The sequence below is a fragment of the Cimex lectularius genome, unplaced genomic scaffold (assembly GCF_000648675.2).
Source record: "Cimex lectularius strain Harlan isolate CLEC.00 unplaced genomic scaffold, Clec_2.1 scaffold88, whole genome shotgun sequence".
NCBI classification, from domain to species: domain Eukaryota; kingdom Metazoa; phylum Arthropoda; class Insecta; order Hemiptera; family Cimicidae; genus Cimex; species Cimex lectularius.
In genome coordinates, this window is record NW_019392660.1 from 678726 (window position 1) to 702794 (window position 24069).

The window sequence follows — 24069 nt, forward strand, 5'->3', positions numbered from 1 at the left end:
CAGTTATTAAAGGGGAGATTCCTTGGCTCCATATAGAGAGCGTGCAAGAATGCGATCCGATATGAGAATTGTTCTTGAGCAAGGCAGCGGGTTTCTGGTTTCACTGTTCCAATTAATGGAGGAAAAGGGTTGTTTTATTGTATATAATGCATTTATTAACATGAATCTGTGGTGTGAGAGAGTCGATAGCGGAATATTGAGTACCCATTAACTCTCAAATAGGTTAGTTTGTACTGGGTACAGGGTTATGGAGAAATATCGAGTAACCCACCACCTTGTGCACCTTGGCTCCATGGAGAGAGCGTATATTAATGCCACCGGATATGAGAATTGTATTGAAAGTATCTGGGTTCCGATTCTTTGAAGAAACAGGGTTGTTTTAGTTTTGATATTATTGCGTAAATTAGTGCTTGTTGGGAGAATTAGCGTGAATATGTAATGTAAGAGGGTTGCCTTGGACTCCTCGACTGTGTAACATGCTGAGCGACCGTTCACTACTGGCGGAACACCCGCGCGAGAGTTGCCCGTGTGTCACTCGTGTATGGCATATCCTCATAACCGTTGAGCAAGATTCCTTTCTTTCGTTACAGACTGGAGGGTCAACTCCTGACACACAAAAGCTTCACGGCCCACTGATACACCCAACTGAATGTATTTATTAGCGAGAAAGTGTGGAATTCTGTTAATCTACTAGATCTATCCAAGGAACTGTTAACAAATTCGCTTATCTCGAGTTTTTTTTCTTAAAGTCAGTGTAATGACATCAACCTGAATAGATTTATTTTTTGAAAAATTACGTATTCTTTTTTTTCTTTTCGGTCAAGCAGTTGGAAAGATTTTGGTCTCAATTTCAAAAATCAAAGAAAATTTCAGTTCCTAGAAAGCGTGAGTATCGTGAAAGTGAAAAACCCGATGAAAATTCCCAGTTATCTTAAGAAACATGGAAAACATTGAATTTTTGACATTACAAATAGTCTACTGAGAGAAACGTTGCTTATATCATTTAGGAAAAAATAAAATAAATAAATAAACTAGGTTGTACCATGTGCGAAAGCGATTTCTAGATTTCTAGTTCATTTCAAGGTCTATCGGATTATGGGAAGAAACTATGCCACACGCCATATGTCCTAACAAATCTACGGTGATGGTCAAAATCCTCTAAATTACAGCTATTTGATCAATTATCCAATTCAAGTACTTCTCAACTTTTTGATATGTTCACGAAAAAAAGGAAAGTTAAGAAATTCAATCAACTTCTGGGTCTAGAAATAAACAATCCACCCACTATTTGTTACATCTAAACTTTCACTTAAGCCGTCTTTCAACGATTTGAAATAAAAAAAATAAAAGCCTTTCCACGATAGAAGCTTATGTAGAAAAGTTTGTTTTTACTTACTGTGAGGGTAAAATTCGTGGCCCTGGATGGCGTCTTTTCTTGCTCCGCCGACCGAAAATTCTGTAAGGTACGGATCGAGAAAATCATGTACACTGGCGGCATCGAGTTCGTCTCCGACTTTATGCCCATCGACTATCAATCTCAGCCCTTGGTATTGCGATTCTAGAGTGATATTGTGCCACTGTCCGTCGGTGAGCATCAATTCACCGACTGTCATATTGACCGGATAAGCCGTAGATCCGAGTTGTGAAGTGTAAACCAACTGGCCATTCAAAAGCTAAAGGAAAACAGTTATCATCGCAAAAATAAAACTTAAAACCATAAAAACAAACCTGAATTATGGTGAAATCGCTGTTTGTGGCGGAAAATATGATAGTCCCATCTGCTTTGTATGTTCTGAACATGATGCTCAAGTGTTTTGGAGGTTGTTGCGGCGAAATGGTAGTTTTAACGGAATTTCTTCTAGTTCTGTCTATATTCCTTGAGTGCCATAGTGTCGAACCACCGTAGAGCGTGTCCAAAAGTTGCATACGCCTGTGCGTCTCTGAAATTTTGTATTCCACATAGCCTCCGCTAGAAAGGGAAACTGGCTCCAAGGATTCGCTACAGTCCGGCGAAATTAAACCGTTTTGATCGCAGGAACATGATACGGAATGCCACTTGTCGAAACATTTCCCTTCGCTGCCGCAAGACGGTCTGAAGAAGGACGCTTGCTCGGTGCTGTCAGGGATGGAATTAGAGGAAACACCGGTACACATCGACCTGCCGGAGCGAGGGCACATCGACGATATCCCTTTTGATTTCATAGGATTGGTCAGATTCAGAGCTCTTCCGTTGATAGAAACGCTGTGCACGCAACCGATGAAATCATCGGAGTGTACTTGCCCAGGCCTTTCCAGTATAGGATCAGCTGAGCTCAATCCTCCGATGTACATCGGGAAGTTGTTAAAATTGAGCGTTCTGAAAGTAAAATTAATTAATAAAACAGTTAAACATAGTAATGTAGATAAGGAATACATACCCAGCAGGACCGACTAAGTTGGCATAGCATGCGGTGTCCTCCGGTCGACAGTCCGTACACGAATCACCGTTGTCTGTGCACGATGAGATGCTGAGCGAGACTAGCCTACCGTTTCTCGTAGCTGTTATTTTATGCCATTCTCCATCTGCGAGCGATGCGTCGCTTCCGGTCACGCTAACCGATGTTATAGCTGTTCTCGTCCCGCCATAAGAAAACACGGCTTTTCCATTGATCAGCTCCAGAGCGACAAAATCTGATCTTCCTCCCGTTTGTGGTCCAAAATTGTAAATAAGCAACGAATCGGGTTTTGTAGTCGCGAATGTGATAGAGAGGTCGTTGGTCCCTCCGTCGAGCGGTGAAAAGGCCATGTAAGACAACTCGTTAAATCCAAAAGTAGATTTTTCGCAGTGCCGACCGTGCCTTGATTCAGGACAGCTGCATCTGTAGCCAGGTTTGAGGCTGATGCACAGACCTCCGTGAAGGCAAGGATTAGGACGGCAAGAGTCTGTAGCCGCTTCACACTGGTTTCCACGATAGCCTGGCCTGCACAGACAGAAAAACGAAGAACCGTCCGGGCTCTCTTGACAAGATCCACCGTTTTTGCAAGGATTCCCACTGCACATATCTCCCCTTTCGGATTCGCAAACTCTCCCCTCGCGCATCGGAGGGCATAGACATTGAAAGTCGAAACCTTGCCTTCTGCAAGTGCCTCCGGCCAAGCACGGGTTCGGAGAACACGGGTCCTGTCGCCTTTCGCATTTTTGACCGGTGAATCCCTCCGGGCATTTACAAGTAAATTCGTGATTAACGAGCGGCGATGTGAATATCAGTGTCTGGCTGTCTGTTCTCCTCGTGTCTTCGTAAACATTTATAGCTTCCGAACAAAACCCACCGTTCATGCATGTCGTATTGCTACACGGTGAATAACTGATTACGATAGACGTGGCACGTATCAGAGCTCGAATGGCATCTTCTTTCCGACTCAAAATTTCCAAGACTTGCACTTTGTTTCGGTATCCTTTATTTGATTTCACAGCTATTGACAACTCTAGGCCGTTTTCGTGTTCGCGTAAACTGTATAAATAGGGAGAATCTGTAGGTTCGAATGTCGATTTCAAAAGTTTGACAAATGACGTGTAATGATAAGTGAGGAAACTATGTGCACTCATGTTGTTTATTCTCAATGTGAAACTATTTTCGACAGTCGCGTTGTCAAATGTGAAAAACTCAATGGTGGCGGTTGAAATCGCGTCTGGATGTTTTCCATCGTTACCGGACACGCTGAATGAATATTTTTGGCCGATAGCCACCCTTGAAGTATGAAGACCGCATCCTGTCGGAATGGACAGTAGACCTCGAACTGTAGGATTGTCTAATAATGTACAGTGGTAGTCTCCAGATGTATCGGCATCGTTGGGATGGACGTCTGCGATTAGGCCGGTCGGGAACAAACTGTTAAACGTGAAAACCATGATGTGAACAGTTCTCGGCGTAGAAGGACTGTCGTTCTGATCGATTACGGATATTTTGACTGGGTGGCGGGATTTCATTTTTGGATGGCCGCTATCTTCAATTTCAACCTGCACAAAAATCATAATTAAGCATAAAAACTAAAAAAAAGAAGGAAGAAATCATAAAAATTACTTACAATTATTTCTAGTTCGGGCGTGGTTTCTCGGTCGATTATTCTAGTGGTTTTGACAACACCAGTGTTTCGATCAATCCTGACGAAGTCCCTGCTTTTTCCGCCGACGACGGTGTATGCAAATGGAGCACCGTTTGGAGGAAGATCGGGGTCTGTGGCACTCAGAGTCATAACGCTCGTGTTAGGCAGCTCGTTTTCTACGACGTAACCGGTTAAATTTGGAGGATCGAATGATGGGCCGTTATCGTTGACGTCCGTCACGATAACTTTGACCATCGTCGTCCCGGTCTCTGGAGGCGAACCGATGTCTATCGCTCCCACCACCAGGGAATAAAACGGTGTCTTTTCCCGATCCAAAGATAAAACGGTTTCGATGTCTCCGTTCTGCGAATCGATTTTAAAGACGTGCCCAGTGTTTCCGCTGATGATGGAATAGCTGAATTGATTATTTTGCGGTCTTACGTCTTTGTCAACGGCTTTCACGGAAATCAACTTGGTCCCTCTAGGCACGGCTTCGGAAATGTCCGTTTCGTATAACTGCTGCAAGAATTCCGGGGGATCGTTACCGTCCTGTATCGTTATAATCACTTGGGCTTCGTCGGTGTCGTTGCCTCTGATGCCGCCGGCGTTTTTAGCCATTACCGTCAAAACGACACGGTTTTGAGTTTCTCTGTCCAGCCTCCTGGACACCGTGATGATCCCGCTTTCTGGGTTTATAGCGAACCCTTTGTCATTACTGGAACCGACGAAAAGATAATAGACTTTGCCGTCGTCTCCTGAGTCTAAGTCTGTTGCCTGAATCATCCCTACGGTCGAGCCCATTTCAGCAGTTTCCGATACGTCAAAATGAAATACGGGCTGAACAAAAGTGGGATAATATTCGTTAACGCCTGAAACCTTCACTATCACCTTTGTAGATCCGTACATGGGAGAATCCGGATTTACGGCAAGGATGTCCAGAGTGTACTTGGTTCTTTCTTCATAATCGAATTTTACCTTAGAAGTAATGGTTCCTGTTTTTAAATCGATATCACAGTAGTCTTTGCCAGAGCCTCCTACTATCGAGTATTGTATGATGGAATTCTTTGGTGAATCTATGTCGACGGCTTTGACTTGGTAGATGACAGTGTTCGGTGGGGAGTTTTCTGGTATGACAGCTTCGTAAGCGGTCTGGTTGAATGTCGGAGGGTTGTCGTTTATATCGGTAAGAATGACCGTTAACATCGCTTTGGCCGTGCGAGGGGCGAAACCGAGATCTTTGGCAGTAATGTTCAATTTGTATTCTTTCATCGTGTCGTAGTCGAGCTCGTGTAAAATGGTGACTGCGCCTGTGAGGGGGTTGACTGTAAAATGCCCTTCGGTGTTACCGTTCGATATCACGTACCTGATCATGCCGTTAGGACCTTCGTCCATGTCCGCCGCAGCGACAGTGACGATGGTCGAACCTATCGGCTCGTTTTCGTGAACATTCACTTGATAACTTAACGCCGTAAACACCGGTGGGTACTTATTTTCTCCTGTAATCACCAAAGTGACTCGAACGTCGTCGTGTTGGGAAGGCACGCCGTGGTCGAGGGCACGGATTTGAAGAATGTACTGTGTCGAGATTTTCTCACTCCCGTCGAACGGTTTGAGAAGAGATATCCAGCCAGTGTCTTTGTCGATAGTAAACAGATCCGAACCGTTTCCACCTCTTATGACGTATTCGATTTCTGCATTTATCCCATAATCCTGTTCATCGGTAGCCATCACTCTGACTATCTGCTGGCCAACTTTAGCGTTCTGTAAAATCGGCGAGAAATACTCCCTCTGTTCGAATTTGGGAGCGTTGTTGTTAGCGTCCACGACGTTGATCGTTACCAAACATTCCGATGACATGGGCGGTTTTCCGTTATCCGTCGCTAAAACGGTTAACGAGTACTGATTTTCCGGTGAAGGATCCAAAGCGGAATATTTGTACCGCAAAGCCCGTTTGAAAAACAGCTCTCCGCTCGCAGGATCGACGGTGAACAGATCGGAAGGATGTTTGAGCGAATAGGAGATTACGGAATTCGGGCCGTGTTTGTCCCTGTCAGAAGCCAAGACTTGTCCCACGAATCTGACATTCCTTTGAAGTTCTGGAAAATTGAAGCTGTAATAGGAATGATCGAACTCGGGCGCGTTGTCGTTTTGATCTTGTATCGTAACGGTGAGAGGAGTCGCTGCAGTCCACGCTCCGTCGTAAGCCACGACATACAGAAAATATTCGTCCTGAGTTTCCCTGTCCAGAGGTCCGGCTACAGTCACATTCCCCGTCAACGGATCGATGGCAAATTTCTTTCCAGGATTTTGACTAAACATGTACGTCGCGTTGGCGTTTTCCCCACTGTCCAGATCGGAGCTCAACAGCCGAATGACGAAAGATCCGATTTCGGCATTTTCAGTCACGTTGACGCTGAACAGCCTAGTGAACCTCGGTGGATTGTCGTTTTTGTCTTGAACCGTAACTGAAACTGTAGCGGTGCCTGTTAGTTGCGGTGTACCTCTGTCCACAGCTTCGACGATCAATTGATAAGAGGACATGAATTCCCTGTCTAATTTATAATTCGTGTATATCTCCCCGGTGTCTGATTCGATAGAAAAAGTACCGTTTGCGTCGTTCCTGAGTTTGTAAGATACCATCCCGTTTAAGCCGGAGTCTGCATCTGTCGCTTTTACAGTGACAACTTCTTGCTGTGGAGGCTCTTCTTCCAAGATCATCGCGTTGTAAATCGGCAGTTCCAGCACTGGTTGGTTGTCATTCGCGTCGGTTATATTTATGATCAACTGAACGACAGAACGCAGCGGTGGATTGTCCGAGTCTCTCGCTTCAATCCAAACTTCATACTGGGGTGTCGTTTCATAGTCGAGTCCTCCACCGGCGACCAAGACTTCTCCCGATGTCGGGTCCACCCTGATCGCATCTCCGATATTGCTTCCGGCTATGGCAAACTGGATTACACCCGCTTTTCCCGGCTTGGGAGAACTGGCCATGATTTTAGTTATCAGTTTACCGACTTCGATGTCTTCCGGAAGAGTGAAATGTGTCGTGTTGGGTGTTTTGATTGTAGGAAAGTTCCTGATAGGCATTAGTTTGATGGTTAGATCGGCGAGAGCTACTCTCGGTTCCACGCCTCCGTCGGTACCGATGATTTTAACTTTGTACTCTCCTTCGGTGGATTTGCTCTCTTCAAAACTCAACTCGGATGCAGCCTTTATCACTCCTGTTCTCGGATCTAAGGTAAATTTAGCAGCGTCTCTTCCTTTGAGGCTGTATGTTATTTTGCTGTTTTCTCCTTCATCTAGATCTGAAGCTTTTGCGCCAAAAACAAATTGCCCTGAAAAAGTATGATTTAAACGACCAAATCTATCTATATTTCATAATTTATAGAAATCATTAATAAAAAACACAAAAACATAAAATTAACCTACCTGGCTTTGTAAAATTTGGTATGTTGATGTCATAAGTTGCTGAAGAAAACGTTGGACTGTTATCGTTATCATCGCTGACTATTATCGTCAAATTAACAGCAGTAGCTTTAGGGTCTGTTAAACTGCAGTCTTTAGCGACAAACGTCAGGTAGTAAACTTTAGTCTCTTCTCTATCGAGTTCTTCCGTCGTAACGATCAACCCTGTGTCTGGGTCAACTTTGAACCTTTCCACGTTATCGCCGACCAAGTTGTACCTTAAAAAAACACACCATCGTTTTAATTTAAAGTCGAGGTTATAGATATAACGTGACTCACTTTATTTTAGCGTTCAGGCCGAAATCCAGGTCAGTCGCAACGGGCTGGATGACACGAGTCCCTGCCGGTTGGTTCTCACGTACGCTTACGACATAAACACTCCTGTCGAATTCGGGACTGTGGTCGTTCACGTCCTGGACTATTATCTTCAAAGAACCCGAACCGATCAAAGGTGGAGTACCTACAACATAAAATTAAACATGTAGCAAATCATGGAAAGAATGAAGATACTGGAGAATTCCCATTATGGGATTACTAAATCATGTTTTTTAAGATTTAAAACAGTTTTGAATGATTTTGACAAAATCGATAGGTTAATTTCTGTACATAAACCAACTGGACAGGTTATTGGCAGAACAATATGATTTGTTTCATAGATTTATTAACTCATACTTCATTGGCGTATATTATCTAGTGAAGCTTTACTACCATGTCTAAGAGTTGTTTTTCTTCCTTTTTTCTCATGCTATTTCCATCATTCCCGGTTGTGTTACGGCCTTGTATTAACCTTTCCTACAGTAAAAACAATCAATTCTGTTATTGAATTGCGATTCGGGTAGGGATTCAGAAGCGGTTTAATATATTGCATATCCCCGCGCGAAAATTATTCGCGAGCATCAACATTCACCCCAAGGCGAACGGCTTATCATAAATTCATAAGCATAAGACATGCACGGGCGTACATCGTACTAGTCGGAAAACATTTGCGTCTCGTTCTTTTACAGGGGTCGCTGACTCCGCCTCGAGGGTTGAGGAGCTTGAGAGCTTAATTGTGGTATTTTAACAGGTGAATATTAATAGAAACTTGTCTCTAGTGGAAGGGTAGACCGTTTGCCAATGGGTATCCTTGGGCGGCAACCGTTTTGACCAATCTACCCATGGCTGATCGTCAGGATAATTAGAATCTTCCGTCCTGAAATAATTTCACTTTTTCTTTTTGACTTTTACCCTTGATTGAAGATGTACACGAGAATACCCATTTGGTGGGTCGTTCTACCATATGCTCATGTCCTCCCATAGACTCCTTCGAATATGGCCAAAATCAGTGAAGAGTGTCATTGCAACATGAAATTAGAAATCCATGCTAGGAAATGCCAACAACTACATAGAGTAAACTGTGAACTATTGAATAAATAAAAAATAGAAAGGCTAATTCGTAAGAAAAAATAGACAAGAAGTATATATAGTAAACACGAGTGTCTTATTATTCAGATATTACGTGGAACATTTTCGCATACTGTTTCTAATCAGTCACATACTAGAGCATTTACAATTAAAACAGAGTGGTCTGAGTAATTGATATTCTACCAGTGCCCACGGCAACATTCATACAATATTCTCGCTAATAAATACAATTACTCATAAGTCACATATTAGAGCATTTACAATTAAAACAGGGTGGCCACCTGAGTAATTGATATTCTACCAGTGCCCACGGCAACATTCAAACAATATTCTCGCTAATAAATACAGTTACTCATAAGTCACATACTAGTGTGTTTACAATTAAAACAGAGTGGCCACCTTAGTAATCGATATTCTACCAGTGGCCACTTCCTCATTCATATCATACACACCTATCTAGCTTTGATGCAGGCCATCGAGGCCCTTGGATATTCCGTGGAAAGGACTGTTTACGTTAATACTAATTCATACAACATTCCCACTAATAAATAGAGTCACATTCTAGGGTATTTACAATTAAAACAGGGGGCCACCTGGGTAATCGATAATCTACCAGTGGCCACTACCTCATTTATACCATACCCACTTATCTAGCTTTGATGCAGGCCATCGAGGCGCTTGGATATTATACATACTAGAATATTTACGGTAAAACATAGGTTGGCCAGATAAAGAAGAAAAGGAGGGATGAAAAAAGGTTGTGAGAGAGTAAAGCGAGAGAAATAAGAGCAAGAGAGATTGAGAAAAGGGGAGAGGGAGAAAGAATTTCAGATCCGTACACCAGTAAATATCAGAAACAAAGGATTTATGAATAAATTAAGTGAGAATATAGATAATCTAGAAAATAACGTGAGTACTCACAAAACTAACTAAAAATACACACACACACTCTTCCTCTCTCTCTTCACTCTCTCTCTTTCTCCTTACCGCTTGCTCTTCTCAATCTTTCTTGCTCTTTTCTCTCTCGCTCTATTCTCTCAATCTTTCGTAATTTCTTTTTCTCTTTCCTCTCTCTCTCTCCTTCTTCTCTCTCTCTCTTCACTCTCTAACTTTCTCCTTATATCTTGCTGTTCTCAATCTCTCTTGCTCTTTTCTCTCACTATCTTCCTTCATTTCTTTTCTCTTTCCACTCTCTCTCTCTCTCTTTTCACTCTCTTTCTTTCTCCTTATCTCTTGCTCTTCTCAATCTCACTTTCCCTTTTCTCTCTCGTTCTTTCTCTCACAATCTTTCTTCGTTTATTTTCTCTTTCCTCTCTCTCTCTCTCTCTCTCTCTCCCTCTCTCTCTCTCTCTCTTCACTCTCTTTCTTTCTCCTTATCTCTTGCTCTTTTCTCTCACTATCTCTTCATTTCTTTTTCTCTTTTCTCTTTCTCCCCCTTCTCTTTCTCTCACCCCCTCTGTCCCTCTCTTCCTTCCTCTTTTACTATCTCTAAAAAAATGTTTTATGGACAAAATTATCTTAAAATAAAAGAAAAAGACAATCTAATATTTGTACGTGGTACATGCAGATATAAATTAAAAAAAAACACACGCCCACACACTCAAACCCATATCTCTCTCACACTTTCCTAAAATTAGTTAGCATTTAAATGTTTTATGGACAAAATTATCTTAAAATAGAACGTTCAATCTAGTTTTGAAACAGAGGCTTAACTCTCCTTATTATTAGTGTAAAATTCGTGCGGATCTTCATAGAAAAGGGCAATCTTTGATCTACTTATTACTATCTTAAAATTATCGTTATTGTTGTAAGAACGTTGAAGGCCTTGAGCACTACGGGCAATTAACCGTTCGAACGGATGAAAAGTCCCTTACGACAAATTAGTACCATTTTCGAGGTGGCTGATATCATCTTAAAAGGGAATACAAGAAAGAAAACTACACGGGCCACAAGATGAAGATATTTCTAAAACGGAGCCTGGTCAATAATTACACCTCCCATTGACTTGTTTATCACCCGACTTATCTCTCCTTTGTATATATTATACCACTTGTAATTACATCCTTAGGGTTTTTACGCCAATGAATTTCCATTGAGATTTCACAGTTGTCCGAGCGTTTTCGGCTTTTTATCCTCCTCTGACCGTCCGGAGTAGAAAAAAGTGCCCCCGGGTAACATGAAATACACGAAGCCACGAACACGGCCTTTATTTTTATTTTATAAATATTTATTAACGCTTGGGAACGGGGAGGGATTCAGCTCCCGCTATTAATTTTACATCCCTCAGTTACCAGTCACGATATCGGATAACAGTTAAGGTTTTATTTCGGTTTCGAAACAGTCGGTGACAAGCGAGAACGATCGGCTCTCGGTATATTTCGAGAGGCATTTTCTCAAAGGAAATCTAACACGATGGAAGCTAGAAATCCCTGCTCTTTTAGCACGATTCACCCCGGTCTAATTTTAGAAAAACTATTCAAGGTTTATAGTTGAAAATATCTTCAAATGTCAATAACACAAATAAATAGTCTATAAAAAGACTTGGGCTTTCTCTTGACCCACAACTTTAATTGCTTGTTTGAAATGAAGCTCTAGATTTCAAAGTCGTATACTGTGATAAACGACAGGTACTGTTATGCAGAAAAAAACTCATAAAATATATACAAAATTTCCTTTTTTAAACAGCCTGGAAACAATCCGGATTAAAAGATATCAATAAAAATCAAATTGATAGCCGATTTAAAAACAATAATTCCCAAAAACGGACTTACAAAAGTTGAAGTCAATCAACCTGTTTAAAGATTTTTATAGGTCTTCAATTTTTAAAAATTGTGCAATCCCAATTTTTAATAATCGGATTGTCTTAAAGAAAAAGCTTTCGGTAATGTTAAGCCAATATAACAATGGGTCTATTCTCTTTAATAAAACATATATAAATAAATGAATACAGCACACTTAACTATAAATATTGTCCATTAAAAATCGCCAAGGATAAAGCCAATTTGATAGAGAGAGAAAAAGAGAGAGATCGTAGAGAAAGAGAGAGCATAGGGAAAGAAAGAGTCAGAGAGCACAGAGAAAGAGAGAGATAGTCAGAGAGAGAGCATAGAGAAAGAGTGAGTCAGAGAGAACATGAAAAAAGAGATAGTCAAAGAGAACATAGATAAAGGGAGAGTCAGAGTGAGGTAAGAACAAAAGAGAATCAAAGAGAGCATAGATAAAACGAGATTAAAAAAGAACACCGAGAAAGAGAGTCAGAGTGGGAAAGAGAGAGTCAGAGAGAGCATAGATAAAGGGAGCGTCAGAAAGAGCACAGAGAAAGAGAGTCAGAGAGATCGTAAAGAAAGAGAGAGCATAGGGAAAGAAAGAGTCAGAGAGCACAGAGAAAGAGAGAGTCAGAGAGAGCAGAGAGAGAGAGGGGGAGAGGGAGAAGGAGAGAGAGAGAGAGAGAGAGAGAGAGAGAGAGAGAGAGAGAGAGAGAGAGAGAGAGAGAACTTGGTTACTAACTTTGACATAATTCTTCAACGCCTGATTTGTAACTCAATCAGGATCATGTCTTGGATAGAATGTTTTCATTTAAGATGTCTTTTACATCTCAGCGAAAAAACTTTTTTTGATTGTCCGAAAAATTTGTGTTCAGGGGGGGTTTCGGGGGCAAAAACCGAATATCAACTTTGTTTCTTGATAAACAGATATTTTAACTTACTTTATTAAGTAGCTTGGTCACAAAATAATTATGTACTATTTGATTTTAACACCATAGCAAGTTGTTGTCAACCCCTGTTGATTATTTTCGTATTTTAACAAACTGTTCCAAAGTTATATTCCCAGTGGGAAAGTATAATACAAGCGGGCTAATTATTTATTTGAACCTTTGATAAACAAAGAAATAAACAGGTGGGACATCCCTAAAGGAACTTATATCACTTTGTATCTTCCTAGTCACGTTCCGTCACGTAACAAAATGTTACACGAGTAGATAACTTATGGTGTCGTGTTTGTATTCTGTTGCATTTGCGACTTATATTTAATATAAGGTACATTCCTGTAGATTAAACGTTTACTTTATGATGTGGACGTGTTAAATCCAGTTTCTACTTTCATGCCGGTTTTTTTTGTAATAGTTTCGAGAACGAACTTTCATAGGGGATAAGGATCGACTACAAGAGATGTATGGCGAATGGAAGAGCATGACGCAAAAAACTTACTCTCAAAAAACGGATGGTAAGGTCTAGAGGAGCATTCATCAACATCAAGGTTGGTCTATAGCTGGACTCATTCACTAGTTTTTCCTATTGGTTCTTTACAACCCACTGTGTTGAAATTGACTGAATGTATCAAAAATTTAATAAAAACCAAGCTGTATCTGTCAGTCGGAACTGTCCTGTAGTCGTGTTTCGTGAATACTGTAAATGAATTAAAGGAGCTGTCCTACGAAGGTCTTCACAACCAACCTCCTTCATTCCAGTTCTCCAACAGATTTCTATCTGTTTAGGAATTTGAAGAACTTCATTAAATTTTTTTTGTAAAATTATCCACAGGTTCAAAAAACGTCTTCTGCATTCTGACTTTATTTCTGCTCAAAACACTGAATGTTTTTGATCCAGAATTAAATCAATTGGTTTAATGTTGGTAAAAGTATCTAGTAGCAAAAGCTTTTTAAATACTTGCTTAAATTTCAAGTTAAAAAGACTCGAATCAAATTTATAGTTGAACAAAAACCAGAGTTAGGACTGTGAGATTTTTGTGAAGTCAAGTCTCTTTTTTAACCTGAAAAGGGGTGGTGTGCGTGTCTCATTGGTTGTCGTTTTTGTTGGAATAAGCGTGGGTTTTTACGATTGTTCCGGCTGGTCTTTTTATTTTTAATTGGTATAGTATAAGTGATGTATGTGAACTGTTGTTGATTTGTGTCATTTTTGTAGTTTCTGTAGTAGATTTTTGGTTGTCTGTACAGTCTCTCTCTCTCTCTCTCTCTCTCTCTCTCTCTCTCTCTCTCTCTCTCTCTCTGTATTTTTCTCAGTGTCTCGATTTCTTGCACTTTTTGCCTCTCTTTTACTATCTCTCACTCTATCTTTATCACTCTGTCTCTCTTTTTATCTCTACATTTGTCATTTTCTTCTTGCCCCCTCTGTCTCTCTTTCTCTCTCTCTCTCTCTCTCTCTCTCTCTCTCTCTCTCTCACTCGAGCTCTCTTTCTGCCCTACCTCTCTTTCTTTCTCACTTTGTCTTTCTTTCTCTAACTTTATCATTTTCTCTTTCACTCTCTCTCACACTCTCCCAATTTTCTCTCTCTCTGATTGATTTTTCTCTATTTCTCTTTATCCTTTCTCTCTCTTACTAGGACTCTCTTACTATCTCTCTATCTTTCTTACTCTGTCCCTCTTTCTCTATGAATCTTCGTTATTTCTTTTTGCTCTCAATGTCTCTATTTCTCTCTCTCTATCACTCGATCTTACTTTCTACCGTCTCTCCATTTCGTTCTCACTCTGTCTCTCTTTCTCTTTAACATTTTAATTTTCTCTCTCTGTCTCCCTATCTGTCTGTATCTTTTTCTTTCTCACTCTGACTTTATTTTTCGAACTTTGTCATTTTCTCTCTCTCCCTCTCTCTCTATCTGTGTAATTTTCTCTCCCTCTCCCTCACTTTGTCATTTTTATCTTACTCTCTCTGTTTCTCTCTTTCTTTCACTGACTTTTTCTCTGTTTGTCTTTTTTTCTCTCTTCACCCTCTCTCACTTTCTACCTTCTCTCTCTCTCTCTCTCTTTCATTCTCATTGTCTCTCTTTCTCTCTATCATTTTAATTTTATTTCTCTGTCTCTCTTTTATTTTCTCTCTGTCTGTTTCTTCTTGTTCACTATTTTTCTTTCTCCCTCTCTTGTTCTATCTCTCTTTCTCTCTCTAGATGTCTCTTGTTTCGTGATGATATTTTCTGGGGTGAGTTTGATTTTCCTTCAGTATCTTGAAACGAACTTATGTGTTATTTGCACCTCGATTTTTGTTCTTGTCTGCCTGATATATTTGTCTCGCCTGTAGCATGTCATGGCGCTTATGCGATTTTTGTCGTGTGTTGGCTTTGTCAATGTTTTTGTACTTTTCCGATTGTGTTCTTGGTCTTGAGTGCTGTTTTAATGCCTAATTTGCAGTTAGAAATTCTTCACTCCACCTGAGATATTAAATATTTTAAAACGTGCAGTAAACGGACATCTAATATATTAAGAAAAATCAACTAGGAGGAATCATCCAATTTTGAATTTAAAAAAAGTAACACGATCTCGAGACCTGCACGATCGTTCCAGCAGGGCAGGACCAGCAGGACAGGCCAGGCCATTGCTCATTAAAAAAATCTCACGCAGTAATTGTTCTCAATTAACAAGTGACAGTGTTCAAAGAATGCGACAGAGCCGGACAGCTCATTACAGCCACGGTTTCAAAACGGCTTTTAACCAGATTGCTCACTCCTAAGAAACGTTATTGTTAATTTCTTTCGTGTCGGATTGCGGAATTGTCTAGCTGATAAATTTAACCTTAACGAGCTATTAACCTAAAGGAAGTGACACAAGGTTCATTCTGCAAATAAAGAACTCGTCTTAGTAAAATATTGGTGGAAAATAAACTAAGAACTACGGGAAAAACGAAAAATGGATGTTTCATAAACCAAAGATAGTTCATTACATCGTTCAAAAACATACAAAATTTTCCTGTAATGCCTCCACCTACACATCATTTTATATATTCAAACCAAGAAGACCCAAGAAAGAGAATGACAGTAAATGACCTACTTCATACAAAAAGGATCTAGTCAACTGAAATGAACAGAAGAACTGGCTGCAGTTGAGAAATACCAAATCCACAGCATTCTAATATCATCATCGTCATCATCATAAACAATCAAACATGAAAATAAGACATCAGTAGATAACAACCAAAAGTGATTAACAAAAATGAAGCGAAATCCCAGTTCTATTTATTTATATGAATTGTTATGTGGGAACGGTATTGTTAAATTGAAACAATATATTTATTATATTGTTAAACTGTAAAGCATTGTAGTTCGACAATGGTTTTGCCTATTGCCCAAGTCAATAACTAAGTCAATAATAACTTTAATAAAATCTATGAATACCTCTCCTTCACTCTCTCTCTGACTTTTTCTTTATCTCCTCTCTTCCGGTTTCTCATTGTCTGTCTTTATTTGTTTCTTTGACTAAATTTTTTCTCAGTTTCTCTTTTTCTCTGTCTCTCTTTGTTCCTTTTTCTCTCTATCTTTGTCTTTCTCTTTCTATTTCGCTCTCTCTCTGTCTGTCTCTCTTTCTCTCTCTTTGACTGACTTTTTCTTTAGCTCCTTCTTTCTTCCTGTTTCTCATTGTCTGCCTTTATTTGTATCTTTGACTAAATTTTTTCTCAGTTTCTCTTTTTCTTTCTCCCTCTGTTTCTCTGTCATTTTCTCTTTCTCTCTTTCTTTTTGTCTCTCGCTCTTTTTGACTGACCGTTTCTTCATCTCCTTCTCTCTTCCTTTTTCTCTTTGTCTGGTTTATTTCTTTCTTTGATTGTCTTTTTTTTCTCTTTCTGATTTTTCTTTCTCCCACCCTGTCTCTCTTTCCCTCTCCCTCTCTCTCTTCCTTCATTATCTTTTTCTCGGCAGTATTCGCAGATAGAAAGGACATATGTGACCTATGTTGTACACTTTTTAAGTAAAACCTCTCTCTCTCTCTCTCTCTCTCTCTCTCTCTCTCTCTCTCTCTCTCTCTCTCTCTCTATCTATCTATCTTTCGCTTGCACACTGTGTCTCTCTTTCTCTTGCTTTCTCTTTGCCATTTTCTCTGACAACCTCTCTTTGTCATTTTCTCTCACTTTCTTTCTCTGTCTCCCTTTCTATTTGTCTGTCTGATTTTCTCTTTCTTTCTTTTCCCCTCTCTCTTTCACTTTCACACCGTTTCGCTTTTTCTTTATCACTATCTTTCTCTGTCTGTCTTTCTCTTTGTCTCTCTTATTTTCTCTGACTCTCTTTTTCTTTCATCCTCTGTCTCTTGGTCTTTTTCGTCCTCTCTTTCTCGCTCACATTATAATTATTATTTATTACTTTTAGTCAAAATGCCCAAATTATGACGTATTTGATGATTAAATGACTGTGAAACTACTAATATAGGCATCTCTGAAGATGGCAAAAATACTTATCAATTATTATTATATCAAAATCATCAGAACGAACTAAATTACGCTTACCACCGTACGTAAGACAGGTATGAAAACTTATGGTTGAAGAAAATTTAAAGTTTTTCGGACTGGAAAACGCATTGTTGCTATATAGCGTGAAACTCAGGAGGGTGATAAAACGTTGATAATTAATTAATTATAATTAAAATATACTTTATCTTCAGTAAAATTTGTTATGGATGGCTGCCATTGTTTCCTTTTGGCCGGCGATTACCCGCTCGAGCAATTCTTACCCGTCCGTAAAAGATATGGACGTTATTGAATTAAAAAAACAAAAAACAAAAACAAATATTAGCCCAGAACGTTGATTGAAAATATGTTTTTTGTCGGGTCTTTGGGAGTGGGCCGTATCGAAATTGGCCGTTTGTGAATGATGCTTGTGATTAGTGTTGTGAGTGGCCCGAGGACATCATTACATCGTGACCGGGCAACGCTATCACTTTGTCTTACCGGCCCATTTGTTCTTTTTGACCCTCGGGCGGGCCAGCTTTTTTCTCCGTCTTTATTGAAAAATGAATCAAATACCAATGTTAAATTGCGGTTTTATTTTGTCGACTGTAAGGACGATAGCGGCCTGTTTGAATTCAAGTCAAAAGAAAACCTTCAAAATTGTTATTTTTTAAATTTTAAAATGAGAAATATTGATAATAACATAACGAAGAAACCGATCAAAGAGAATATGCTAAAACTGCATTTTAAATTTAGACAATAAACTTGGCTAGTAAGGAAATAAAAGAAAAATGAACGCAGCTTGTTTTTGGTGTTTCACTAGTAGGTGATGATGATGATGACTGACCTGAACAGAATCAACATTGATATTATTTGATGATGATGATGAAACTAGGAAGCTGCGTTTGTGCTCCCCCGGCAATGCAGCCTTCTGGGTTATTTCTAGATAGAGAAAGACTATATCCGGTTAGACTATATATAGTAAAGCAGGCTTCCTATATACACAAACAAGAATTTCTAAAGATTATGAGATGCTATTCCTAGAGGTACTTTTGTACTCTATACCGAGGGCTCTAGAGGACCTGAGTAGAAGCTGCTTGTATGAGCGGTGACAGAAAGTACCACTTTTACCTCAACCCTTCATCACCAACATTAGCGCTGAGCTGCTCGCAATCAACAAAGCTCTGAACATTATATGTCCAGAAAGTTGGTACCACCCATTCAAAAACAATCAACAGTCTTTCTCCCTCCCTGGGTTTTACCCAAACCCGTAAATTCATCATTCACTGACTAGATACAGTAAGGCAGGTACTCTTTCTTATATACACAAACAAGAATTTCTAAAGATTATGAGATGCTATGTCTAGAGCTACTTTTGTCTATACCGACGGCTCTAGTGGACTTGACTAGAAGCCGCTTTTACGAGCGGTAACAAAAAGTACCACTTTTACCTCAATCCTTCAGCACCAACTTTAGCGCTGAGCTGTTCGCAATCACAAAGCTCTGAACATTATATGTCCAGAAAGATGTTGGTTGTATGTGTTGACTCCTTATCTGCCCTTTAGTTCTTGTAATACGAGCTGGATTTGGATGGGACGGGCTACTGGGCAGGTTATTCCATGGTTGTCACAAAATGGGAACACGGACATGAAGGATGTGGATGGTGGTGCATACATTCACATTCTTCTATGTCTGCATAGGAACAAGAATATGCTGTCAGAACATTCGCCGCCACTTCTCTGGTTCTACTGCCTTCCTTGCCCGCCTCCGGTATGCCTGCCCTGTTGCNAAAAAAATCCTGGTTTTTGTTGTAAACCGTCATTTCCAACTTTCAATTTATGAGATTTATGATCAAGAGGGTTCGCTTTTTATCCCAATATTTTCCCGAAATCGCTGTCAGTCTCTTCCCTCCTGTGGAACCTCCAGGTGTCATTTACAAATTATACGGCTGATATTTTCTTCTTAGGTTTATAGGTGGTTCTTTGTTCTATTATTGGTATTTGGTTGGACGTTAGAGGGTAAAACTCTCAAAATAGTCTTTCGTCAATTACGGCCTGATGCTTCAAAAGACTTTTGGTTCTATTTAATCTCCACCAGTTTTATTTATTCAGGTTCATTTTATCTGTTGTGGTACATCTTTCGCCATCTGGGATTATTTATTCAACACGAGAACAAATAAATTGTACGAGGGCCGATGGGACCCGGGCGATAAAGGCGATGATTCAGTCCGACTCGAGTTCTTTTGTGACTCGATGGCGCTTATGCAAATGGGACCAGGCATCGGGTCATTTCCGGAAGGCAAAACCAAGGTCGTCACGAGCCTAGGATTGCCTTTTTAACCATCTCATTACATTTATTAATGATTTGTTTAATAAAATGGATAACCAAAAAGTGTGACAGGGATGATAATACTCTAAGAAATTAGTCCTGTACCTATTTGAGGATACATTTTTATTGATAAAGAGTACGTTTATTTTATTTACAGGAGAATCCCATAGAGTAATACATTTTTGTGACTAACATAAAGCTTTATTTTCTCAGTTATTATGGTGTTTTTAATTTGATGTAAGCTAGAGAAAACCCAATCAATATTAAATTCATTCCCTTCCAGCATTAGTCTTTTTTTTGTCATGTATTTCATATAGTTGGTTTGACTAGGAATAGGACAAAATATCTTAATTATCCTCGAAATAAACTGAGGTACATAAATCATAAGAAGCTTGGGACTATCCACTGTAGAATGTAACAATTTATGGAGGAACAGCAAATCAGTGAGAAATCTTCTATCTTCCAGAGAGAGGATACCAATTTCATTCAAAAGTGGACCATATTTATGAGGTTCTCTTTTAATTTTTAACTTAAATGCTGCAATTCTTAAGAACTTTTTTTTTACTCTGTCCAGAAAGAAAGTAGGCTTATTGTACATAGGGGCCCAAAATATACTACTATATTCAAGGATTGGTCTCACGTATGAATAATATAGCACAGGCTGTCTTACTGTTAAAGTCCACTGACTTCCTTGAGACAAATCCTAACATTTTCATAACATTAGTTTAAATTTTGTTTATGTGGTTACTAAATGTTAATTTCTTATCATACCACCTAAGTCTTTAATCACATCAAGTCTTTCTAAGACAGACATTAATCACATAATTGTACTCTAAATCAATCATTTTTCTACTATAGGTAACAGACTTACATTTCTCACAATTTAAATACATTTTATTATTTGCACACCATTGCTCTAAAGTGTTTAGGTCCCCTCTGTAAGAGGTTGCAGTCCATGATCGTGTCAGCAAACATTTTTATGTTACTATACTTTATACATGCATGCAGATCGTTAATAAATATTTTGAACAATAAAAGGCATCTGTCCCTTTATCCCACCTTGTGGTATCCCTGAAGGTGCATTTATTTCCTTTGACATAAAATTTTACAATTTGCGTGCGGCCTTTTAGATATGACCCGATCCACCGAACAATGTCTATGTCCAAGTCGCATAGCTTATTCAGCAAAATTGAGTCCGTCTTTTGCAATTCATGTCGAAAGACGTGGTTGTAGAAGTCTTTCAACTTGATGATGAGCTAATCGAAATCCGGATCGATGCAAAACAACTTACTGTGAGTAGGAACTATCTTTTTAAAAAGGATCGACCACCACACTCACTCCATCATTTATCATTTCTATTGAGTCCGTCTTGTCAAAGGATTTGGAAAAATCGGTGTGAAAGCAAAGGAGATTTGTAGTGGTAGAACGTTCAGCCATAAAACCATGCTGATCATTGACTACAACTTTAATTTAGGTGTTAACATATAACAGATTATACTTTCAAATATTTTAACAATATCAGAGTCCAGACTATAATTTATTATTCATTTACAATCTCCCGATTTTAGAAGTGGCAAAACATAACTTTTTTTCCATGTATCATGTACCTTCATATCACAGATAGACTTATTAAACGGTAGTGTTAAGGGTTTCCCTGTCTCAGTGGCACACTTTTTTAAAAATATGGGTGGTATCATATCCGGACCAGAATGACAATTTGACATTAATTTTTCTAATTTATCAACTACCTTAACTTTTAGTTTATTATCACAGATGGATTGCTGTTTTTCTTAACAATAGACAAGTTTTCGTTAGTTAGCGAGCACATATACACACATTTATAGGTGCAAGATAGGTTTAGGTGGTTATTTGGCTGGTTGGTTAGATGTCTCATTGTCAGTTTATAATTTTTTTAATATGTTGATTTTGAAAATTAAAGAAAGTGTACTTCGTTGTAATCGGGAGCCAGCCGGTCGGAACAGCGTTCACCTAACCCTAAAGAATGCGGGACCCGGAGGTGGGCTCAACATCTATATATTACACGGATTTAGAAATTAAGAGTGCCCCGGGGGTGAGGTCTCCTCTATTCTAAGGTTAATTGTGATTTACCTCCGACCGCCTCCCCTCGCCCTTCACGAACACGTCAAACTTTTATCGTACATTTATCAAACTGGGTGTAATTAGCGCCCTCATCACCTGGACCGGTTGAGGTCAGTGTATACAACCCTTAAAAGCTCTTCCACGCCTGTTCGGATCATCACGCCTTCCTCTCTAATAACACGCTGTTTTGACAATATGATTCTTCACGGAGCGTCGGTCCGGCGTCGATAAATTCGCAACGGAAACGGGCCCCCTGATTTGGCCAGTCGACACGTCTGTCTTCTGCCCAACTGGATTTCGATAAAAGTCTAGCTCTTTTATATTTTCAGTCAAGTTGAATCGGTTTTAATGGCAAGTTATTTTGGTTTTACCAACTCCAAATACTTTACTGCCCTTTTACCCTAAAATCCTGAAGTGTTATCATGAACCTATACTTTGGTCCTTTCCGCCCGTTTTTGTGACAGTCGGACGCTTTCCTCAGCTTTTTGCCATATTTAACCGAAAATTACCATCAGGCAACCCGAATTTCTATCCTCGCTGGTGAGGTCTGTCTAATATGTTCCTAATTCTCGACATTTTCAGTGGACACAGACCTACGTATACAAACACAGCCAAAATGAAAAGTAACGGCCAAGATCATCATGCCACTTCGAGGAAATCTCACACTTAATTGATAATTATTACGTTGGCAAGGTTTTTGCATCACTGAAGATGGCGAGAAGTAGAGAAAAGTTTAACAATCCAACAAAGCGAAGACGGGATAACCAGGATGATCGCTAACGGCGAAATTACAGACTATTTCCGGCCATTTTGGTCTTCCTATCTTCTTTGTTTAGGTCAGTCCATCATGTTTCTCACCATCATCAGTAGGCACTGACCCACAGATAGACTATAACAGTGAGCAGTAGGTAGAGCAAAATGATAAGTAACGGCCAAGCTACAAGTTCATCACGCCACATCGAGGAAATCTCTCGCTTAATTGATAATTATTACTTTGTCACTTTGGCAATGTTTCTGTATCACTGAAGATGGCGAGAAGTAGCGAAAAGTTTGACAAACCAACAAAGCGAAGACAGGGAACCATGATGTTTGTCAGATCAACACAGCAAGACAGGATAACCAGGATGATCGGTAACGACGAAATTGCAGTCTGGTTCCGGCCATTTTGGTCTTCCTATCCTCTTTGTTTTAGGCAAACCATCATGTTTCTCACCATCATCAGTGGACACCGACGCACGGATAGACTAAAGCAGGGAGCAATAAGTAGATCACAATGATTGGTAATGACCAAACTACGGGTTCATTCTGATCATTTTGGTCCGATTGTCCTCGTTCTTTTGGTCTGTCAAACATTTTCTGCTTATCGCCATCTTCCATGGACACCGACCAGCGGACAGAGTGACACAGCAGGTACATCAAAATGATACCTAACGGCCAAGCTACATGTTCATCATACCTCTTATCACACTCTCTCTTAAATCAAATCTCAAGCTTAATTTATAATTATTACTTTTGAGAATAAAATAGAGAGGATAGAGAAGATCAGAAGATATGGAGAAAGATTGTGAGAGAATATAGAGATAGAGGGAAAAGAATAATAGAGATTGAGTAAAAAGGAGAGGGAGAAGAGCAAGAGATAAGGAGAGAGAGAGAATTTATTTTATTTTTATGTTGTTGATTTTCTTCTAATTGAAAGAAATTCTTGAATTGAGCAATTGAACTTCAGAAATTTAATGAAAAAATCTATGTAATCAGTGTATCATTATTAACACATTATTATTAGTATAACTAGTTATGAATGTTTAATTATTAATTTATTACTCTAGAAATCATTTGGTTTATGTCCTGTGTCACCTTGTTGCATTTCACACGGACGTTAATCCCTGGATAATTTAGACCGAATCGTCCTGTAAAGTCGGCCTCTGGACATATTGAATTATTTCTTCAGCGGAGACGGACCATCTTGTATTATTCTCTTGGCGGTCTGCATCAGGGTTGAAAGCGGGGTCGCAAACATTCCGAAAATGCCTTGAGAAAAACTCCCGAGCTATGTTCGAACGGTGGAATTTTTTCGTTTGCCCCAATCCCGGGGAATTATGTCGGCGGATGTTTGTCACCGGCTTTGATCTGGTTTGGGACGGGAGGAAATAAAAAGACACGGCAAATAAAAGCGCACGGATGAAAAAAAAAATTTAAAAGTTCATTCCCCGCTCGTCCGATCATAAGATCATAACAGTCCTTTTCGTCTTTGCACAAACTTCCGAGCAATTTCGATCCAGGTGTTAAAAAATTTGACTTTTCGCGTAGGCCAACGTGCAAACCCGTACGAAACAATGTATTGTTCATAATAAGCTACAGCCATTGTGAAAATCCTCGTGACACAATAATTCTAATTTATCAGCTTTAATAAGTCGGCCGCATATATTTACACCCTTCGCTAAGTAATTTATTCCGGCAATTAAACTGACAGATTGTCTCGAGGTGCGCCTAACACTTTCACCGGACCGTTGAGACACAGTGGTTTGTC

At 39.6% G+C, this 24069-nt stretch overlaps 1 protein-coding gene across 1 annotated transcript in view; it reads right to left on the reverse strand.

Annotated features, from left to right (window-relative positions):
* Positions 1 to 24069, reverse strand: part of LOC106668015 (cadherin-related tumor suppressor) — a 300741-nt gene that overhangs the window by 2411 nt on the left and 274261 nt on the right. Inside the window, exons 10-15 of the mRNA XM_014396378.2 lie at positions 7828 to 8008; positions 7513 to 7766; positions 4066 to 7418; positions 2418 to 3997; positions 1729 to 2356; positions 1397 to 1673 (exon numbers count right to left, since the gene is read on the reverse strand). Coding sequence (XP_014251864.1) covers positions 1397 to 1673; positions 1729 to 2356; positions 2418 to 3997; positions 4066 to 7418; positions 7513 to 7766; positions 7828 to 8008 — 6273 coding nt within the window. The remainder of the gene's footprint in view (positions 1 to 1396; positions 1674 to 1728; positions 2357 to 2417; positions 3998 to 4065; positions 7419 to 7512; positions 7767 to 7827; positions 8009 to 24069) is intronic.